The sequence below is a fragment of the Perca flavescens genome, chromosome 14, assembly GCF_004354835.1.
Source record: "Perca flavescens isolate YP-PL-M2 chromosome 14, PFLA_1.0, whole genome shotgun sequence".
NCBI lineage: Eukaryota > Metazoa > Chordata > Actinopteri > Perciformes > Percidae > Perca > Perca flavescens.
Window position 1 is genome coordinate 13,378,017 of NC_041344.1, and position 21,067 is coordinate 13,399,083.

Genomic DNA, 21,067 nt, shown 5'->3' on the forward strand with positions numbered 1-21,067 from the left:
CCCCAGAATAATAAAGGTTTGCTATTTGAATTATGTAGCACCACAGTGGCGTTTGATATTCAGTCCTAGTATGCAGCCAGCAAGAGTAAGCATGGGTGCCTGTGCGTGACTGTGGGAAAATGGAGGACAAATTGCTTGCGCTTGCAGAAATCCAGTTGGTTTATGCATTTGCAACAGCACCGGTGCACTCCCTTGCCACGCATTAGACCTGTCCACTTTATTACTATGGATATAAGCTGCTGCTGGAGAACAGGAAGTTAATGACAGACCTTCAGTCAGTTCTGTATTAACAAAGAAAGGCAGAGTAAAGTAAATCTTCCTTCCTATGTGTGCCTGTTGGTTGAGTGCTTTTATTTCTTGATATCCAGGTTTGTCTGTTAAAGATAGATTTGATTTGATTTTTGCATTTGTTAAATTCCTTTTTTCTTTAAAAAAGCTTTATAAAAAGATGGAAATCCTCCATAAAAACATGAGGAAAAATAACAGTTATAACAAAACAAGATCAGTTATATCAAAAGATGGTTATATTTCCTTTCTCTTATGTCCTTGTCTACATTTTGAGCTAAAAACTCTTCTTTCCCTCTATCTTTGAGTGAAAGTCATAATTTCTACTTTATTCCAGCAGGGGGCAGCACAGTCCTCTGATGTGCAGCTCTTTTTCTTTAAGATCCAGTCTGTTGCACTTCCAGAGGGAGATTTACACATGAACAGACTTGCCATTAGTGTCTAATAATCTTTGTATTTGTAGTTGCAACCTGCCATGGAATAATGAACTTATTTGAACTTAAGTAATAACATTTGTTTTGCTTCTAAACGTGCACAGCTAAAATAATAAAAAGTGATTATATGATGGAGCCTAAAGTCTTATTAACAGGCATGAAGGATCCGTTAGACCTGGAGTCAAAACATCAAAGAGCAGCGTGTTCTCAGCTGAGTGTGGAAAATAACAACCCATGACTCACTCTCTGTAATCCACTCTTTTATTGACCTCGAGATTTAGATTAGGAAACTGGAAATGTCATATGCCTGTTGGAAAATACTTTCTCCTTTGTCTCTCACTCCACTTCTATTAGAGTCGTCACAATTTTCAAATTAAAACTTCTGTTTTTCAAACACGTACAGAGACATTTTGTTACGTTTGTATAAACTAGTGCAGTGCCCGTTGAAAACGTGCCTGTTTGGAACGGGCAATTACTTGGCCTGTGGTATTGCTGCTTGTAGAATTCATCAAAACCAAATTGTACCCCAAAAATGACTTACAGAAGGACCCCAAACCACTTAATATGCAACTCCACTTCATAGCCTACTTACTTACAGTGTAGGCTACTTCTACATCAGAGACTATTGTAGCCTACTACTGTATTTACCTGACAGAGAACGCTGCAGATTCAGAATGTAATCACAAAATATTTATTATTTTATATAAAAATGTGGAGTAATCAGACATTAGCCTCATGGACTCATGGCAGTGCGCTACCCAACCTGCCCGAACTGAGAACTAATGAGCACATATCTGCGTTCATCAACCACCAGAACTGGACCGCGTGTGTGTGTGTGTGTGTGTGTGTGTGTGTGTGTGTGTGTGTGTGTGTGTGTGTGTGTGTGTGTGTGCATGCGCACTCGCGGAGAGAGAGAGAGAGAGAGAGAGAGAGAGAGAGAGAGAGAGATGACTCGTGTCGGATCGTTAATGAATTTAACATTTCAGCAGACGTGTTCATTTCCATACAGGTTTAGTGGCTTGATTGTTAATGGTGAATTATGGATTTGATTTGCGGGGTTATTTTGGCAACTTAATTAACCCGACCCAGGGTGAGTCTGATGAAAACTGATGTATCTGCCCGGTTGAACTCTGAGATTTTGTCACATTGAGCGCTCTGAAGGAATAACCTCCGAGATTAGGCTACGTTATGTTCTGCCAGCTCACAGCAATTTAATACAATAGCAGGAAAAGAGTCCCGATCAAACTGTCAAACGAGGCAGTTGTGATCAAATATTCAAATAAGATTCTGTTACTGCATTGCCTGTCTTGCCTCAGAAACATATTTTAGTGTACTGTTTAAATGTGAAATGAAAAAGTTTGTGAGCCGGGCGAGATGTTGAAAACAATAGCCAAAACCAAGCACCGCCCACCGGCTGACCAACTGGGGCAAACTTTCTTAGCACCAGGAGGAGGCAGAGGAACATGATTTTTTTTACTGATTGATTTAGTTCTGTCAGGATATAGGGACAGTTTCAGCAAATAATAAAAGTAAATATAAAAAGTTATTACCAACTGAACCTTTAATTTGATTCTTTGGGCTGTTTTTTACTTGATCAATTGATTAGTTGTTTGATCCCTTGTATGTCTTAAAATAGAGGAAAAGAGACCAAGGTGATGTTTTGTTTATTCTACTGTCTAAACCCCAAAGATATAAAATTTACTAACATAAAAAAAAAAATCATTCATTTGAATTGGTGGAACCTGTAAATATTTTGTCATTTTTGCTTAAAAAAGGGGTAAACAATTTACGCTGGATTAACAAGAACAAACTCAGTTAACAATGAACACTCTGAACAAGGTGTTTAAACGATGAATGTGGCATTATGCTTGTGGCAACTAATGTAGCCTCTAGCCGCTAGCCTTTAGCAGAGAGGAAAAGGGAGCGACAAATTTTTTTGGTGAAGATTACCTTCAATATGCTAATATATTGTATGTGAGTGTAAAGATTTGACATCAGACCATTGTTAAAGACAACAGCAGTCTTATTGTTATCTGCTTAGTGTCTCAAACTGTAGCTATGTGGAGATTTTTACTGTTAAATTGTTCCACTTTTCACCCAAAATGGCCTCAGGATGACTCATGGTGTAGTTTCTTTTTCGTTGTGTAAGCAATGTGTGTGTCTGTGTAAGTGACTACCTAACCACTGTGTCTGCATCGGCTGTATCTCTTATACTCTCATCAGATGCTGTGCTGATGAAACTGCTTGATGTAATTTATACATGAGGCACTGAAACTCAACAGCCCCACTTGACTCATTTTTTCTGAAGAAGTGGGAGAGATTTGGGAGGTCTGATTCTGGCGCTTTCTCATTTACAACCATTCAAGTGGAGCATTTCTAAGCCTGTGCTTTATTTGTGGCAGATATGTGTCTTGTGCATCTGGGTCACTTCCCAACCCCCTTTTTTTTTTTTCAAGGATTTGTATTAACCGTTTTTCTTACTTTTTTTAAAAAAATACTTTGTCACTCCACTGCTTGTGTTGCCTTTCATGGCTTTTATGCATTCACTACTTTGCTTTTGCTTCAGTCTGATGGATTGTGTGATCTGCTTCAATAATATTTTACTGTAAATCTGACATTTGTTTGCAGGCACAGTACAGGCATAAAAAACATGGGCTGATTTAGCTCAGCTGTTTCAAAATACAACATTGAGCCTAAAATGAAAAAAAAAAAATGAACCTATTGTTGATCATTTACTCAGTGTTGCGTCTTTTCTCTGCACAACCTATTGTATGTCCTAATTGGAGAGCAGTAAATGCAGTGCAGTCTGTCCAGACATCTGCGACCATTTAAATGTATTTAAAGCTGCTAACCAGTGTAAAATTGCTACAGGTCTTGTTAGTACTTGTATACTTTAAATACATATAAATGGCCGATGCAAGTTAGAAATAACCTGTACAGTAGCTTTGAGATAAATGCTCAACACCCTTAGAGACTTTTTAATAGCTCCCCGAAAGTTGACATTAAAAACCCACCTGACATTTAACAGAGGAAGCTGAGCTTAAAAAAACACACACACATTAGTGTTACTTGTAAACCCATCAATTTATCAAATATCTTGCTCCTCTAGGCAGGGATTCCTATTTGAATAAAGGATAAATATAAAGCACACGGGCAGTGGTTGTCAAACTATTGGGCAGGAGGTGTGTTATTAAGTAATTTTGAAATGATACTTAGACATGGCTGGCTGAGGGTTTACTTAGAATGGTGTGAAACAAAACACATACATTAAAATCTACTTTTCTCTGGGTGGAGACAGATAATTTAATTTGCACAACAAAACTGTAGTGTCTTTCTTTCAACTGTGCCCAAAGGAGGAGAAATCCACTCTAACATACACCCTTTCAAAGGTAGATTTAGAAAGAGGACATTTCAGACGAGAGAACATAATGATTTTATAGCAAAAGGTTCAGGAGTTGAGTCTCATACAATCACACTATTCCCCCGCTTCTCAGATGCTGTTTTGACAAAAACAAAAGAGTGAAAATGTAAGTGGTGATGATACAGGATAAAGAGGACGGCAGGTGATGAAGGACAAGTCCTCAAAGTTTGGCCTGTTCAAACCAAGAAGGAAAATGAGTCTTTGAAGTGGGAGCCAGAGCAGACATGCCCTATCTAAGCCTTCTGTAGACACCCACACTCTCCCCTGATGACTTGCCAGAGAGAGAAAGATATAAAGAGAAGTAGACAGTAAAGAAAAAAAGCAACTGAGAAGTATTTAAGCAAGAGAAAAAAGGAGAACAGGAAGGAGGGGGGAAATAAGGAAACAGTTAGGAGAAAGATTATGATGAAACAGAATAGCAGATGGCATGAATGAGGAGATGAAGGAAGGGAGGGTGAATTAATGGAAGAAACAATGACAGAGATGACAGAGTGCGAGGGCAGAGGAAGAGAGAGGAAGAAGGAATCAAACATAAGATTGGAGTCAGTTGAAAGGAACTGTCAGACTGGCCCTGATTCAGAGAAGAAGACGGTTACAGAGAGATGAAGAATGGAGGGAGAGTGTGAGATAGAGAAGAGAGGGATTGCAAAAAATGTGTGGAGCGTAAGACAGCCGCCCATGAGTTCCTGAAAAAGAGGTGACTACTGCAAGCTGATATACATACTCCTTTCACAGGCAGGAAAGGTGGAGGAAAAGTGGAGGTGTAGAAGTAGGGATAAAGGCAGTGAAGCCATGTCAGAGGAGGGAGGAAAGCGGAGGATGTAAAAATGGAATGAGATGTAGGCAAATACAGCAGAGGGATGATGGGAGGATGCAGAGGGGTAACGTCAGGGACTTTTCCTGAGCTTTTTTTCCTGAGCTTTTTTTCCCCTCCTCCTTGTTTTTCAGAGTGGGTGGTGGGCAGAGACTCTCTCTGCAAGTCACGCACAGCAGCTCACCACCTCAACTCAGCCACACTGTACGTCTCTCTAACAAGACCCAGGACTCCTGAAAGAAGGCTGCTCACTCAGTCAGCAAATTCAGTAGAGGAAGAAGAGCGTTTCTTTTTGTTTGCGGTGCCTTTCAGAGCTTTAAACTCTTCAAAAGATACAGTTTTTTTTACAGGTTTTCCATTGAGAGTACCCCTCTTTTATTGGATTTTGGTTTCTATCCTGTTTGTGGAGCCAGAAACTTTAACTTCTCTCCATTTGTTGGATTTTTACTGTTGTTTGTGTTCATCTGAGGCCATCTTACTTTTTACCTTTTTGGCGATGAGGTCCAGTTTTATGCAGGTCAAGCCTGTAGCTACACAGCAATGTAGCGTGAGTGTTTCCAAGCAGACGTTGGTATTTGTGCATGGTGTACTGTTGGTCTTTACATCTGTTTTGGATGTAGGGTGAATAGTGTAGTTGCAGCCTAAGGGGTTATCCAGCGTTCACTGAGTGCAATTTAGCGGTAAACATCACTGATCTGAAAATGGGAGTGTCTTTGCTGACTTCATAAATTATGGAACAGACGGGCCAGCAGGGCCTGTTCTGTTGGTAAACATTTACACGTACATCATCCTCAAAAGTTTTTTTTAAATGGGTTTTGAATTGAAAAAAGGTACAATACCAAGCTTATTCCCACTCTCATGGATAGGATGTCTGGCTGAGATTATTGAATTAATGGTACACATTTTTAATAAGGCACCCTTTATAAAGAGATGTTATTAATTGCGTTATTAATAACATTATAAGCTGTTTATAAAAACTTATTTTGGGATGGCAGACTGTAAAAAATGTCTCTGGCTGTTTCTGTTTGGTAATAATGCACTTATAAATGCAATGCAACTAAGTACATTTACTTAAGGACTGTACATAGTAATTATAATAAGTTGTTAATAAATTGACTTTGGTTCAAGTGAGCAGTCAAACCATCCAATTTAAAGGTTGTTCTAACAAATGTATTTATTGTTATTAAAGCTATTATTGTAGTTGCAACATATAAACTCTTTATAAAGGATGACTCATTTAAAAGGTTGTGCCAATAAAAGGAAGGCTTACAGTGTAGCTATTAGCTAACCCTTTAACACCCATACACCCCTGTGCAATGTACTTGTACTACTTTTATGACAAGACTTTTATTTTGAAAATCACCACAATGGCTCAACAAGTTTTTTCTATATTACATGTTCATATTCATGTAACTTTTCATAGTACTAGAATTCTTCAAAAGTTAAACTGAGGGCTAGCGTCCTGTGCTAGCATTCTGCAGGCAAAACAGAGGGTGGTATATAATATATATACTAATATATAACATGTGATATGATGGATAAAAATTGCATGTTCAGATGACAAAATATGTCATGTTGTAATAACCAACATAAGTAGCAAAACCTTTTTGTTTGTACACTCTGTTCTCCTCCTCATACTGTTAAACCATAAATCCAAACACTCACTGTCCTTATTTATTACATAAGACACAGTATTAACTTCTGGACAAGTTAAACTGCATTAAAAAGTCTTAGCTAATGACAACCACTAAGTCCACCGATAAATCCACTTGAGGGTTTCCGCTGAGATGCTCTGACCTCTTCAGCAGTAATTTCCTGTTGAAGCCTCTTTAATTAGTTAGAACCACTGGAATCATAACACACCTCCCCCTACCTCCTCTCTTTTCCCTGCTTTCACTCTTCTATATATATCACTCTGCACCAACCAGCTCCAGGGAGTCCTGTACTTGTGTGTTCAAGCATGCTCCCTCGCGTGTGTGTGTGTCGAGCTTTTGAAAGGAAATATTCAGGTGACAGGCAGGCACTCCTGGAAATCTCTTTTCATTCAGTGCACTTCAAGCAATCAGGCAGCCAGGAGTTTCGGTTCCCTCATTCCCTCATTTTGCTGCAGCAGCTTCACTAAAATTAGGTGTCTACAATTTGGAAACCTGACACATATACATTGAATGTAATAATTGCATAGAGACACAGATGGAAATGGAAGATAAAGAGCAGCGGGGGGAGGGGTGGTTGTTGTTGCCCACAGACTTTAGAGCACCTTCTGCATTATACATCAGCCTCTTGTGTTTTTTTTTTTTATCTTCCTTCCTGCCCCAAGTTACTGCAGGAGATATCAAAGGCATCAGCTCTTCTTTAACCTCAACTGGATCCGTTTCTAGTTGAATGCTGCAACACAAACAAAGGACATAACGTATGTCCTCTTTGACCAATGCATACACCATGAAGGCATTGTGTAAGTTTGTGCTGAGGCTGTTAGAAGCAAACAAGAGGCACTCAGGCTACTCAAAGAAATGTAGTGCTCCTATTGCCATATGAAACGCTGAAAGTGGCTTGAAAGGCATGTGACATGGCTGAATGGAGTATGAATGGGCTTCATTGAAAAGTAAAAGAGGTTATGTCCTTTGGTATTTATAGGTTGCTTCTGTAAAAGGTCCTGTGCTGGCCTCTGATTGAGTTGTGTGACCTTATGGTTGGTATTGTCAGTTGAAGGTTGGTGTTAGGAAATGGCTGCATCTTCCTCCTCTTGGCCTTTCAAAGTGACAGGTGTGACAAATAAAATAGAAAAATATTTTTATCAGTTAATTAGTGGTTCCCTACCTTTTTACTCCTTGTCACAGGTTAGGTATGTCTTGAGTTGCCAGTAAGGAGTGACATTCACTTCTTAGATATGAGAATCTTTTTAGGGACCTGAAGCTGTATAAATATCCATCATTTCAGAACACAAAATAGTAAATAGGATTATTTCCTCTCATGTAAAAGAAGAAGGCTGGCAATATTCTATTTTTCTCACTGTTAACATCCCATAAAAAGACCAACACCAACAATGACTGAATTAATCCTACACAAGTATCATCTGTATAGTCAAAGTCTGATATATCGTAATCTGTAAAAACTGTTAGTATTACTATAAGAATAGTCTCACATTGCCAGACCTTCCTCCACAGCACTGCGGAGAAGGGTCTGACAGGTCCACACAGCCAGGATGGGAGAAAAACATGCTCTAGTTATTGGCATTTCTTTAAACCGATCACAATAGTTTTGGGCAGCGCTAAGCGCCATACAGAGCAACAGCGACTCTGCAAAGTAGACTCGGGAAGGAACTTGTGTACGTTCAAAGGTTGTTTTAGTCGTGCAACAGAAAACTCAGATTGGACAGATAGTCTAGCTAGCTGTCTGGATTTACCCTGCAGAGATCTGAGGAGCAGTTAAACATAGTCCTCATAAAACCACCGGAGTTTAAAATGTCAACACAAAGAAAGCCCAAGGTAATGGATATCCGGCCTAAATGAGTGAAATTCAATGGAATTTCCGTCGGCAACGGATAAATCCCGGAAGTGGAACGTCGTGGGTATAGACTACTATAAGAACACATTAATGGGGGACACAGTCTCACTGATGAATTACATTTTCTGTTTTCTTTTTATTTTCCTAGCACCACCAAGGGCTGGAAGACATCAGCCCCACTGAAGAGGTGACAGATACGGAGGATAACGAAGAGGAGGACCTGGGTGTCCTGGACGACCAGCGGAGCATCATTCTCCACCTGCTCTCCCAGCTCAAACTGGGCATGGACCTCACACGGGTAAGGCTACAAAAAGAGGCTTTACAGACTCATGAAAATATAAGGTTTGTTTGTCATGAATTGGATGTTTTTAGTGTGAGATTTGTGAGGTAATTGTTGTTTTCTGAGCCTTTTCCCTAAACAAATCCTCTCCTTTCCTTTATGTTTCATAGGTGGTGTTGCCTACCTTCATTTTGGAAAAGCGATCACTACTGGAGATGTATGCCAACTTCATGGCCCACCCTGACATGTTCCTGTCAATCACAGCTGGGGCCACAGCCGAGGACCGAATAGTCCGTTTTGTCGAGTACTATCTGACCGCTTTCCATGAGGGGCGGAAAGGTGCCGTGGCCAAGAAGCCCTACAACCCTGTGCTGGGGGAGACCTTCCACTGTTCCTGGGAAGTGCCTCGGGACAAAGTCAAACCTTTGGTCAGATCGAATCAGGGGTCCTCTTGGGAGCCGAGCAGGGGCCCCAACAACACGCTGCAGGCCGAGGATTCATCAGCAGGCTGCTACAGAGTGCGATTTGTGGCCGAGCAGGTGTCCCATCATCCACCAGTTTCTGGGTTTTACTGTGAGTGCCGAGAGAAGAGTATGTGCGTCAACGCCCACGTATGGACCAAGAGCAAGTTCATGGGAATGTCTATAGGAGTGTCCATGGTGGGAGAAGGTGAGCTAATTTACAACTCATAAAATACTGTAGATATGCAAAGTTTTTTGTTTTGAAAGCAATCAAACCTGGTCAAACGACATTATGATAATAAAAAAAAAACAGAAAAAATAAGCAGGGAAGGGAAATTGTCACACACAACAGTGGTGGAAGAAGTACTGAGACTCTTTTCTTGAGTAAATGTAGTAGGTAAAAGTACAAAGTAGCAAAATGTACTTTTAAATACAAAATGTAGAAGTACTCATGTAATATGCCCCCTGTCAGCGTGTTATACTCTTTTATACATGTACATTAGTGGTTTTCTATCACTGATGCATTAATATATACAATACTGTATATATTGCAGATGGTTCAGGTGCAGCTAATTTTGGATACTTTATATACTGTTGGGTAGTTTAATTTAAAAAAGTAATTGGTAATTATAATAATCAGTGTAGTAAAGTATAAAGTCGCATGAAATAATAAATAATTTAAAACAAAAACATTGATTGAAAATGCCATCATCCAGGTGTTTTAAAACTGACTTTCTAATAACCGCTGACAATTTAAAGTCTTTCTCTGTATTGTTTCAAGTTGTCTTGACACAAAGTGCAGTCATCTGTAAAACATATTGGCTGTATTGGCATTATAATCTAGAGAAGGTGGACAAAACGGAAACACGTAACGTTAAGATAGCCCTGTAGTAAATACAAAGTAGGTGAAGTTTGCTATTTTGTTGCTGTTCATATTGATCCTGTTGTTCAGCAAATATAGCACCCATTGAATTGATTTAAACAGTGTTGATGAGGGTTTTACTGGTGACCACTTGCAAATACAATCTTATGCAAATTACAACTCTGGCCCATGTTATCATGACTTATGAGAGTTAGATTATTTGAATGTTGCAGTGTTATTATGACCAGCAATGTAGGTGACTATCTAGCTTTTTGTTTATCTTTAAGATGCTGCCTTATTACAGTAAATACAGAAACTAATAAGACATAAATTGTATTTGCTTATTTTTTTTAACTTGTATTCGTGCAGGGTAGGTCAGCTTAGCATTCATGCTCTTTTACAGCAATGTTCTGTTAAAAGTTAAATGAAATTAAAGAAACAAAGTACGGACGGACGCTAAATTAAAACAGACTGTATATAACGTACAGGCTCAGTGAAAGCAGCAGTTGAACACTATATAAAAGGTGTTGACACAAGTCATTTGTGTGGTTGCCTTTGCAGTTGTGATTACTGTGAAAACAGTTTATGTCTGTATTGCTTTTGTCTTCCTTAAAAATACTGCCGTCAGAGTGTCCTGTCCTGTATGAATGAGACCTCTCCCATGGCAATCAATAAGCCAGTCCTCTCTGTCAGCACCATTACACCATGTACAGTAGACTGCTGGGGAGGAGTCACCCTGAGCGGAGACACAGGAAGTCCTTGAGCCCAATCGAATGAATCTTGATACATGAACTGATTCAGTCAGACTTTACAGCTTTCTCAGGCTTTGCTGTACCTCTGACCACCTGTCGGCAGGCTATGACACAGCAGTTCATCACCATGTGCGGAGGCTTATGCTGCCTATCAAAGAACATGGTGACCCTCACCCCAGGAAGTATTGATTGATGGGTGTCATTTTTGCAATGGCTGCTTTTGTGATAGCAGTTGATACTGCATTTTTATGAATGGCTCAGACTTCACTGATTGGCAGTGAGTCAGCAACAGAACAGAGGTGTAGCTGATGCAGCCAGATTGAACAGCTGGATTTTGATTTGACCTGTTTGACGTTGTGATGAGTGCGTTGCTCAGGTTTGCCTCTGGTGCTGTAAGGATGGATGTTTAACTATGACAGGCTGCTGTGCACTTTTTCAGTTCAGGTTTTCAGTTATTGTGGATCAGACCTACTCAGGTTGGAGTTGTGCAAACCTATGCTGGGATATAAAACTCCATGTTAATGTATAACAATGATCAAATGAACAAAACTAACAGGAGAATGAGAGAGATGTTGGGTGGAACATTGAGATGTAGGGATTGTTTATAAATGTTTCAAATCAGCTCTCCCTTAACCAGGTACATTAAAATTCTGCTTACATTTTAACACATCAATAATAAATAGAATCCAATAAAGTAATTTACCGGTATGAGAGACAGAGCTCCCAAAGTCCTGAAAATGTATTATTTGTTTAAAGTTTAGATAAAAAATATTATTTTTCAGGACTTTGGGAGCTACATAATTTAACAGGAGAGGAGTCATTCTGCATAATGAATACTTTTGATATTTAAATTACATTTTACTTATAAAACTGCACTTTTACTGAAGTAGAATTATGAATGCAGGACGTTTACTTGTAGGAGTACTTTTACATTATGGGATTGCAGCTTTTCACTATAATAATCAGTGATCTGAATACTCCGTCCATGACTGATCTACCATTTATTATACATACAGTAGACCTTTTCAATAATGATTGGTAATCAAACGAGCCTATTCAGAACCACGTAATGACTAGAAGCCATTGTTGCCATTGGTTCTTCTCTCACTATGTCAACCTTCGTCATGTCATGATTTGACCATAGTGGTGCCACATGAAATTTACTCCTTGTAGGCATTTTGCAGTGAAACACAGACGCACAAGTGAACTCTTGTAAACACGTGGTTATGATATGATGAAACAGAAATATATAACAGAAAGCTAATCATGGACATGTGAGATGTTGTTTAGGACAGAATAAATCCACTTATAGACTGAATGACGCTGATGATGTCGATCATGAGCGTTGAGTATAATAACCTCTCTTATGGACCCAAAAGATACAAACTGCCTAAAGGAGATATTAACTCATTTTTATAATGTTCTCCACAGTGGGTGTTTGTTGTGTGAGTATTTTTCAATATGCAATAGAAAATAAATGCTTCCAATCAGGTTAAATAATTAACTGTTGTTAATGCCTATTCACACAGGACATGAAAACTGCACAGCAAACTGTGCTTAACTTTGTTTAATCACAGCATGAATTAGGATTGCTGCAGTAATGGGCGATTCAGAGACTGTTGAAAACAATTTAATTCCTATGTTATATTAACTGTATACAAGAGCACTTCTCCACACTTCCTGCTTCCTGTTTTACGAGTGCACAATGGACATCACTGATGGCAATGGCTTGGAGAAAACATCCACATACCAGCCACATAGATTAAATTAGTGTTTATTACTCCAACATTTGATTATACATTTATACAAAGAGAGGCAGGCTTATCAGCTGGCTCGACATACCTTTAAAAAATCTCCTCCAATTGTTAACAAACTATATTTGCGTGATTAGTTTCCTCTCACTGTTTTACACACTCAGAAAATATATTTTACTAACATCATCCGTTTCTGTGCATTTGTGTTCCCATCATGCATCCGGGGAACCACTTCAACCCCTCTCACTTTTCTTCCTCTTTCTCCTCTCAGGGGTCCTTTGTCTGCTGGAGCACGACGAGGAGTATGTCTTCACGTTGCCCTGTGCCTATGCCCGGTCAATCCTTACCGTGCCCTGGGTGGAGCTGGGGGGCAAAGTCTCGATCAACTGTGTCAAGAGCGGCTACTCTGCCACCGTTACTTTTCACACCAAGCCTTTCTATGGAGGGAAGGTCCACAGGTGAGTGTTTCTGAGCATCTCTTTTGTTCTCTCTGCCTGCCTTTATACACAGCGTATCACTTTGACAGCAAACATGACATGCTGATTCGTCTTCTCCTTTGTTTTTTATTGATTTAGAAAATACTCTGGTAAGAGGGTGGCTTTGTGCTCCACACAATGATTTTCACAATGCTATTGTCCACGTATTATATATTGGATACCCGTAAATACTTTATTTATCCAATTGATTTTTCAGTAGTTTTTTGCAAATTAAAAATTCTGTTTATTATTCTTCATATTTGACTTTTTTTTTCCTACAATAACAACACATACATATGAGGGATGTGTCACCTGCTGTATCTCATGTTGTTTTACTTTATAATAGAAGATAAAACACAGAAAATCTTTTCAATGATTTTATTGTTTTAAATTATATCATATCACAAACAACATACACATACCAGTACCATAACATACACATAGTCACAAATATTCTCTAATCCATTAACATATTCCTCAATCTGCATTGTTAAAAACGCTTAAAGGACAGCAGCGCAGACTTCCTGACTTGACTATACTATGACTATGACATACTGTACTATGACTTTTTTATGCCTTTTTTGACATATAATACTTTTATGACTTTTTTCGACATGCTACACTATGACTTTTTTTTCCGACATACTATACTATGACTTTTTATGACATACTATATTATGACATTTCATGATTCTTTTTGACATAATACGCATTGAATTTTATGACATACTATACTGTGACTTTTTATGAAATACTATACTGACTTTTTTATGACTTTTTTCAAAATACTATTCTATGATTTTTATGACTTTTTTTATGACATACTATACTATGACTTTTTTTTTTTTTTTTTTTTTTTTTTTTTTTTTTTCAGTAATGTAAACAATAAATAGAACAATGTATTGTGGGCTTCACAAATAGTTCTGTGTGATAACCTGCTGCAGATAGTGTGAAGATTGGAGGTTGTGGGTTCAGCTCTTTAACATACTATGACTTTTTTTCAACATAACTATACTATGACTTTTTTCGAAATTATATACTATGACTTTTTTATGACTTTTTTCAACATGATATACAATGACTTTTTTCTACATGATATACTATGACTTTTTTATGACTTTTTTTCGATATGATATACTATGACTTTTTTATGATTCTTTCTGACATACTACGCTTTGAATTTTTTCGACATACTATACTATGAGTTTTTTATTACTTCTTTCCGACATACTATACTGTGACTTTTTCATGATTATTTTTGACATACTATGCTATGACTTTTTTATGACTTTTTTTCAACATGCTACACTATGACTTTTTTTTTACTTTTTTTGACAAACTGTACGACTTTTTTTCCGACATACTATACTATGACTTTTTCCGAAATACTATACTAAGACTTTTTCTTGATTCTTTTCGACATACTACACTTTGACTTTTTTTGTCTTCAGTAATGTAAACAATAAATAGAAAGCCAAACTAATGTATTGTGAGTTTCACTAATAGCTCAGCGAGATAAACTGCTGAGGATAAAGTGACGATTGGAGGTTCAGGGTTCAACTCTTCAATATATTGTGACTTTTTTGACTACTACACTGTGACTTTTGTCTGACTTTTTTCGACATATTATACTAAGACTTTTAATGACATACTATACCATGGCTTATTTTCAAACGTTTTTTGTCTTCAGTAATTTAAACAATAAATAGAATGCCGAAAGATTGTATTGTGGGCTTCACGAATAGCTCAGTGTGATAACCTGCTGCAGATAGTGTGAAGATTGGAGGTTGAGGCTTCAGCTCTACCATGCTATGACTTTTTTCAACATAATATGACTTTTTTATGATGACTTATCATACTACGCTTTGAATTTTTCGACATACTATACTATGAGTTTTTTATTACTTCTTTTCGACATACTATACTGTGACTTTTTAATGATTATTTTCGACATACTATGCTATGACTTTTTTTGACCTACTATACTATGACTTTTCTATGACTTTTTTTGACAAACTGTACAATGACTTTTTTTACGACATACTATACTATGATATACAATACTATGACATTTTTTATGATTCTTTCTGACATACTATACTGACTTTTTAAATACTTTTTTCGACATACAATTTCATGATTTTTTATAACTTATTTTCGACATACTATGCTATGACTTTTTATGACTTTTTTTGACAAACTGTACGACTTTTTTTCCGACATACTATATACTATGACTTTTTCCGAAATACTATACTATGACTTTTTCATGATTCTTTTCGACATACTACACTTTGACTTTTTTTGTCGATATGATATACTATGACTTTTTTATGATTCTTTCTGACATACTATGCTTTGAATTTTTTCGACATACTATACTATGAGTTTTTTATTACTTCTTTCCAACATACTATACTGTGACTTTTTCATGATTATTTTTGACATACTATGCTATGACTTTTTTATGACTTTTTTTCAACATGCTACACTATGACTTTTTTTTTACTTTTTTTGACAAACTGTACGACTTTTTTTCCGACATACTATACTATGACTTTTTCCGAAATACTAAGACTTTTTCTTGATTCTTTTCGACATACTACACTTTGACTTTTTTTGTCTTCAGTAATGTAAACGATAAATAGAACGCCAAACTAATGTATTGTGAGTTTCACTAATAGCTCAGTGAGATAAACTGCTGAGGATAAAGTGACGATTGGAGGTTCAGGGTTCAACTCTTCAACATTTCGTGACTTTTTTGACTACTACACTGTGACTTTTGTCTGACTTTTTTCGACATATTATACTAAGACTTTTAATGACATACTATACCATGGCTTATTTTCAAACGTTTTTTGTCTTCAGTAATTTAAACAATAAATAGAATGCCGAAAGATTGTATTGTGGGCTTCACAAATAGCTCAGTGTGATAACCTGCTGCAGATAGTGTGAAGATTGGAGATTGAGGCTTCAGCTCTTTAACATACTATGACTTTTTCACATATTATACTCTGACTTTTTTCGACATACCATGCTATGACTTTTTTCAACATAATATGACTTTTTTATGATGACTTATCATACTACGCTTTGAATTTTTCGACATACTATACTATGAGTTTTTTATTACTTCTTTTCGACATACTATACTGTGACTTTTTAATGATTATTTTCGACATACTATGCTATGACTTTTTTTGACCTACTATACTATGACTTTTCTATGACTTTTTTTGACAAACTGTACAATGACTTTTTTTACGACATACTATACTATGATATACAATACTATGACATTTTTTATGATTCTTTCTGACATACTATACTGACTTTTTAAATACTTTTTTCGACATACAATTTCATGATTTTTTATAACTTATTTTCGACATACTATGCTATGACTTTTTATGACTTTTTTTCCAATGCTATACTATGATGTTTTTTTTTCGACATACTATACTATGACTTTTTCATGATTCTTTTCAACATACTACACTATGACTTTTTTTTTACTTTTTTTGACAAACTGTACGACTTTTTTTCCGACATACTATATACTATGACTTTTTCCGAAATACTATAGTATGACTTTGTGTGGTCTCACACTCACAAGCCCCCGGCTGAGTGCCGCTGTGTTGGAGTTTACCCCGGTGGACGAGAGGGTCGCCTCCCTACGCCTGCGGGTTGTGGGGGGGAAAACTCTGACTGTTGTTTGTGCATATGCACCAAACAGGAGTTCGGAGTATTCGGCCTTCTTGGAGACCTTGACTGGAGTCCTGCATGGGGCTCCAGTGGGGACTCCATTGTTCTGCTGGGGGACTTCAACGCACGTGGGCAATGATGGAGACACCTGGAGAGGTGATTGGGAGGAACGGCCTCCTGATCTAAACCAGAGTGGTTGTTTGTTGTTGGACTTCTGTGCTAGTCATGGATTGTCTATAACGAACACCATGTTCGAACATAGGGATGCTCATAAGTGTACCTGGTACCAGAGCACCCTAGGCCGAAGGTCAATGATCGATTTCATAATCGTTTCATCTGATCTGAGGCCGTATGTTTTGGACACTCGGGTGAAGAGAGGGGCAGAGCTGTCAACCGATCACCATCTGGTGGTGAGTTGGGTCAGGGGTGGGGGAAGACTCTGGACAGACCTGGTAAGCCCAAACGTGTAGTGCGGGTAAATTGGGAACGTCTGGAGGAGGCCCCTGTCCGACAGACTTTCAACTCACACCTCCGGCGGAGCTTTTCGTGCATCCCTGTGGAGGCTGGGGCATTGAACCCGAGTGGACAATGTTCAAAGTTTCCATTGCTGAAGCTGCGGCGAGGAGCTGTGGTCTTAGGATCTTAGGTGCCTCAAGGGGCGGTAACCCACGAACACCGTGGTGGACACCAGTGGTCAGGGAAGCCGTCCGACTGAAGAAGGAGTCCTTCCGGGATATGTTATCTCGGAGGACTCCGGAGGCAGTTGCAGGGTACCGAAGGGCCCGAAGGGCTGCAGCCTCTGCCGTGAAAGAGGCAAAGCAGCGGGTGTGGGAGAAGTTTGGAGAAGACATGGAGAAGGACTTTCGGTCGGCACCAAAGTGTTTCTGGAAAACTGTTCGCCACCTCAGGAGGGGGGGGGGAACCATCCAAGCTGTGTACAGTAAGGATGGGACACTGTTGACCTCCACTGAGGAGGTAATAGGGCGGTGGAGGGAGCACTTTGAGGAACTCCTGAATCCGACTAATCGCCCTCTATGTTAGAGGCAGAGCTGGAGGATAACGGGGATTGTCGCCGATTTCCCAGGCGGAAGTCACTGATGTAGTCAAACAACTACACAGTGGCAAAGCCCGGGGATTGATGAGATCCGTCCAGAAATGCTCAAGGCTCTGGGTGTGGAGGGGTTGTCCTGGTTGACACGCCTCTTCAACATTGCGTGGAAGTCTGGGACGGTGCCAAAGGAGTGGCAGACTGGGGTGGTGGTTCCTCTTTTTAAAAGGGGACCAGAGGGTGTGTGCCAATTATAGGGGTATCACACTTCTCAGCCTCCCTGGTAAAGTCTACTCCAAGGTGCTGGAAAGGAGGGTTCGGCCGATAGTCGAACCTCGGGTTGAGGAGGAACAATGCGGATTCCGTCCTGGTCGTGGAACAACGGACCAGCTCTTCACTCTCGCAAGGATCCTGGAGGGAGCCTGGGAGTATGCCCAACCGGTCTACATGTGTTTTGTGGATTTGGAGAAGGCGTATGACCGGGTCCCCCGGAGATACTGTGGGAGGTGCTGCGGGAGTATGGGGTGAGGGGGTCTCTACCAGGGCCATCCAATCTCTGTATGACCAAAGTGAGAGCTGTGTCCGGGTTCTCGGTAGTAAGTCGGACTCGTTTCAGGTGAGGGTTGGCCTCCGCCAGGGCTGCGCTTTGTCACCAATCCTGTTTGTAATATTTATGGACAGGATATCGAGGCGTAGTCGGGGTGGGGAGGGGTTGCAGTTTGGTGGGCTGGGGATCTCATCGCTGCTCTTTGCAGATGATGTGGTCCTGATGGCATCATCGGCCTGCGACCTTCAGCACTCACTGGATCGGTTCGCAACCGAGTGTGAAGCGGTTGGGATGAGGATCAGCACCTCTAAATCGGAGGCCATGGTTCTCAGCAGGAAACCGATGGAATGCCTTCTCCAGGTAGGGAATGAGTCCTTACCCCAAGTGAAGGAGTTCAAGTACCTTGGGGTTTTGTTCGCGAGTGAGGGGACAATGGAGCGGGAGATTGGTCGGAGAATCGGCGCAGCGGGTGCGGTATTGCATTCAATCTATCGCACCGTTGTGACGAAAAGAGAGCTGAGCCAGAAGGCAAAGCTCTCGATCTACCGGGTCAGTTTTCGTTCCTACCCTCACCTATGGTCATGAAGGCTGGGTCATGACCGAAAGAACGAGATCCAGGGTACAAGCGGCGAAATGGGTTTCCTCAGGAGGGTGGCTGGCGTCTCCCTTAGAGATAGGGTGAGAAGCTCAGTCATCCGTGAGGAGCTCGGAGAGAGCCGCTGCTCCTTTGCGTCGAAAGGAGCCAGTTGAGGTGGTTCGGGCATCTGGTAAGGATGCCCCCTGGGCGCCTCCCTAGGGAGGTGTTCCAGGCACGTCCAGCTGGGAGGAGGCCTCGGGGAAGACCCAGGACTAGGTGGAGGGATTATATCTCCAACCTGGCCTGGGAACGCCTCGGGATCCCCCAGTCGGAGCTGGTTAATGTTGCTCGGGAAAGGGAAGTTTGGGGTCCCCTGCTGGAGCTGCTCCCCCCGCGACCCGACACCGGATAAGCGGACGAAGATGGATGGATGGATGGACTTTTTCATGATTCTTTTCGACATACTACACTTTGACTTTTTTTGTCAATATGATATACTATGACTTTTTTATGATTCTTTCTGACATACTATGCTTTGAATTTTTTCGACATACTATACTATGAGTTTTTTATTACTTCTTTCCAACATACTATACTGTGACTTTTTCATGATTATTTTTGACATACTATGCTATGACTTTTTAATGACTTTTTTTCAACATGCTACACTATGACTTTTTTTTTACTTTTTTTGACAAACTGTACGACTTTTTTTCCGACATACTATACTATGACTTTTTCCGAAATACTATACTAAGACTTTTTCTTGATTCTTTTCGACATACTACACTTTGACTTTTTTTGTCTTCAGTAATGTAAACAATAAATAGAACGCCAAACTAATGTATTGGGAGTTTCACTAATAGCTCAGTGAGATAAACTGCTGAGGATAAAGTGACGATTGGAGGTTCAGGGTTCAACTCTTCAACATATCGTGACTTTTTTGGCTACTACACTGTGACTTTTGTCTGACTTTTTTCGACATATTATACTAAGACTTTTAATGACATACTATACCATGGCTTATTTTCAAACGTTTTTTGTCTTCAGTAATTTAAACAATAAATAGAATGCCGAAAGATTGTATTGTGGGCTTCACGAATAGCTCAGTGTGATAACCTGCTGCAGATAGTGTGAAGATTGGAGGTTGAGGCTTCAGCTCTTTAACATACTATGACTTTTTCACATATTATACTCTGACTTTTTTCGACATACCATGCTATGACTTTTTTCAACATAATATGACTTTTTTATGATGACTTATCATACTACGCTTTGAATTTTTCGACATACTATACTATGAGTTTTTTATTACTTCTTTTCGACATACTATACTGTGACTTGTTAATGATTATTTTCAACATACTATGCTATGACTTTTTTTGACCCACTATACTATGACTTTTCTATGACTTTTTTTGACAAACTGTACAATGACTTTTTTTACGACATACTATACTATGATATACAATACTATGACATTTTTTATGATTCTTTCTGACATACTATACTGACTTTTTAAATACTTTTTTCGACATACAATTTCATGATTTTTTATAACTTATTTTCGACATACTATGCTATGACTTTTTATGACTTTTTTTCCAATGCTATACTATGATGTTTTTTTTCGACATACTATACTATGACTTTTTCATGATTCTTTTCGACATACTACACTTTGACTTTTTTGTCTTCAGTAATGTAAACAATAAATAGAATGCCAAAACAATGTATTGTGATCTTCATAAATAGCTCAGTGAGACAAACTTCTGAGGATGAAGTGAAAATTGGAGGTTGAGGGTTCAACTCTTCAACATGATATGACTTTTTTGACATACTGCACTGTGACTTTTTTATGCCTTTTTTTGACATACAATACTATGACTTTTTTTCCAACATGCTATACTGTGACCTTTTTATGACTTTTTTCAAAATACTATTCTATGATTTTTTCTGACTTTTTTTTCGACATACTATACTATGACTTTTTCCGACATACTATACTATGACTTTTTCATGATTCTTTTTGACATACTATACTATGACTTTTTCCGACATACTATACTATGACTTTTTCGTGATTCTTTTCAACATACTACACTTTCACTTTTTTTTGTCTTCAGTAATGTAAACGATAAATAGAA

General features: G+C 39.0%; 1 protein-coding gene across 3 annotated transcripts in view; it reads left to right on the top strand.

The window, feature by feature from the left end:
- Positions 1-21,067, top strand: part of osbpl10a (oxysterol binding protein-like 10a) — an 84,762-nt gene that overhangs the window by 55,058 nt on the left and 8,637 nt on the right. For all 3 annotated transcript variants that reach the window (XM_028596918.1, XM_028596919.1, XM_028596920.1), the window contains 3 exons: positions 8,607-8,756; positions 8,909-9,407; positions 12,839-13,025. In XM_028596918.1, the coding sequence (XP_028452719.1) occupies positions 8,607-8,756; positions 8,909-9,407; positions 12,839-13,025 (836 nt within the window). The remainder of the gene's footprint in view (positions 1-8,606; positions 8,757-8,908; positions 9,408-12,838; positions 13,026-21,067) is intronic.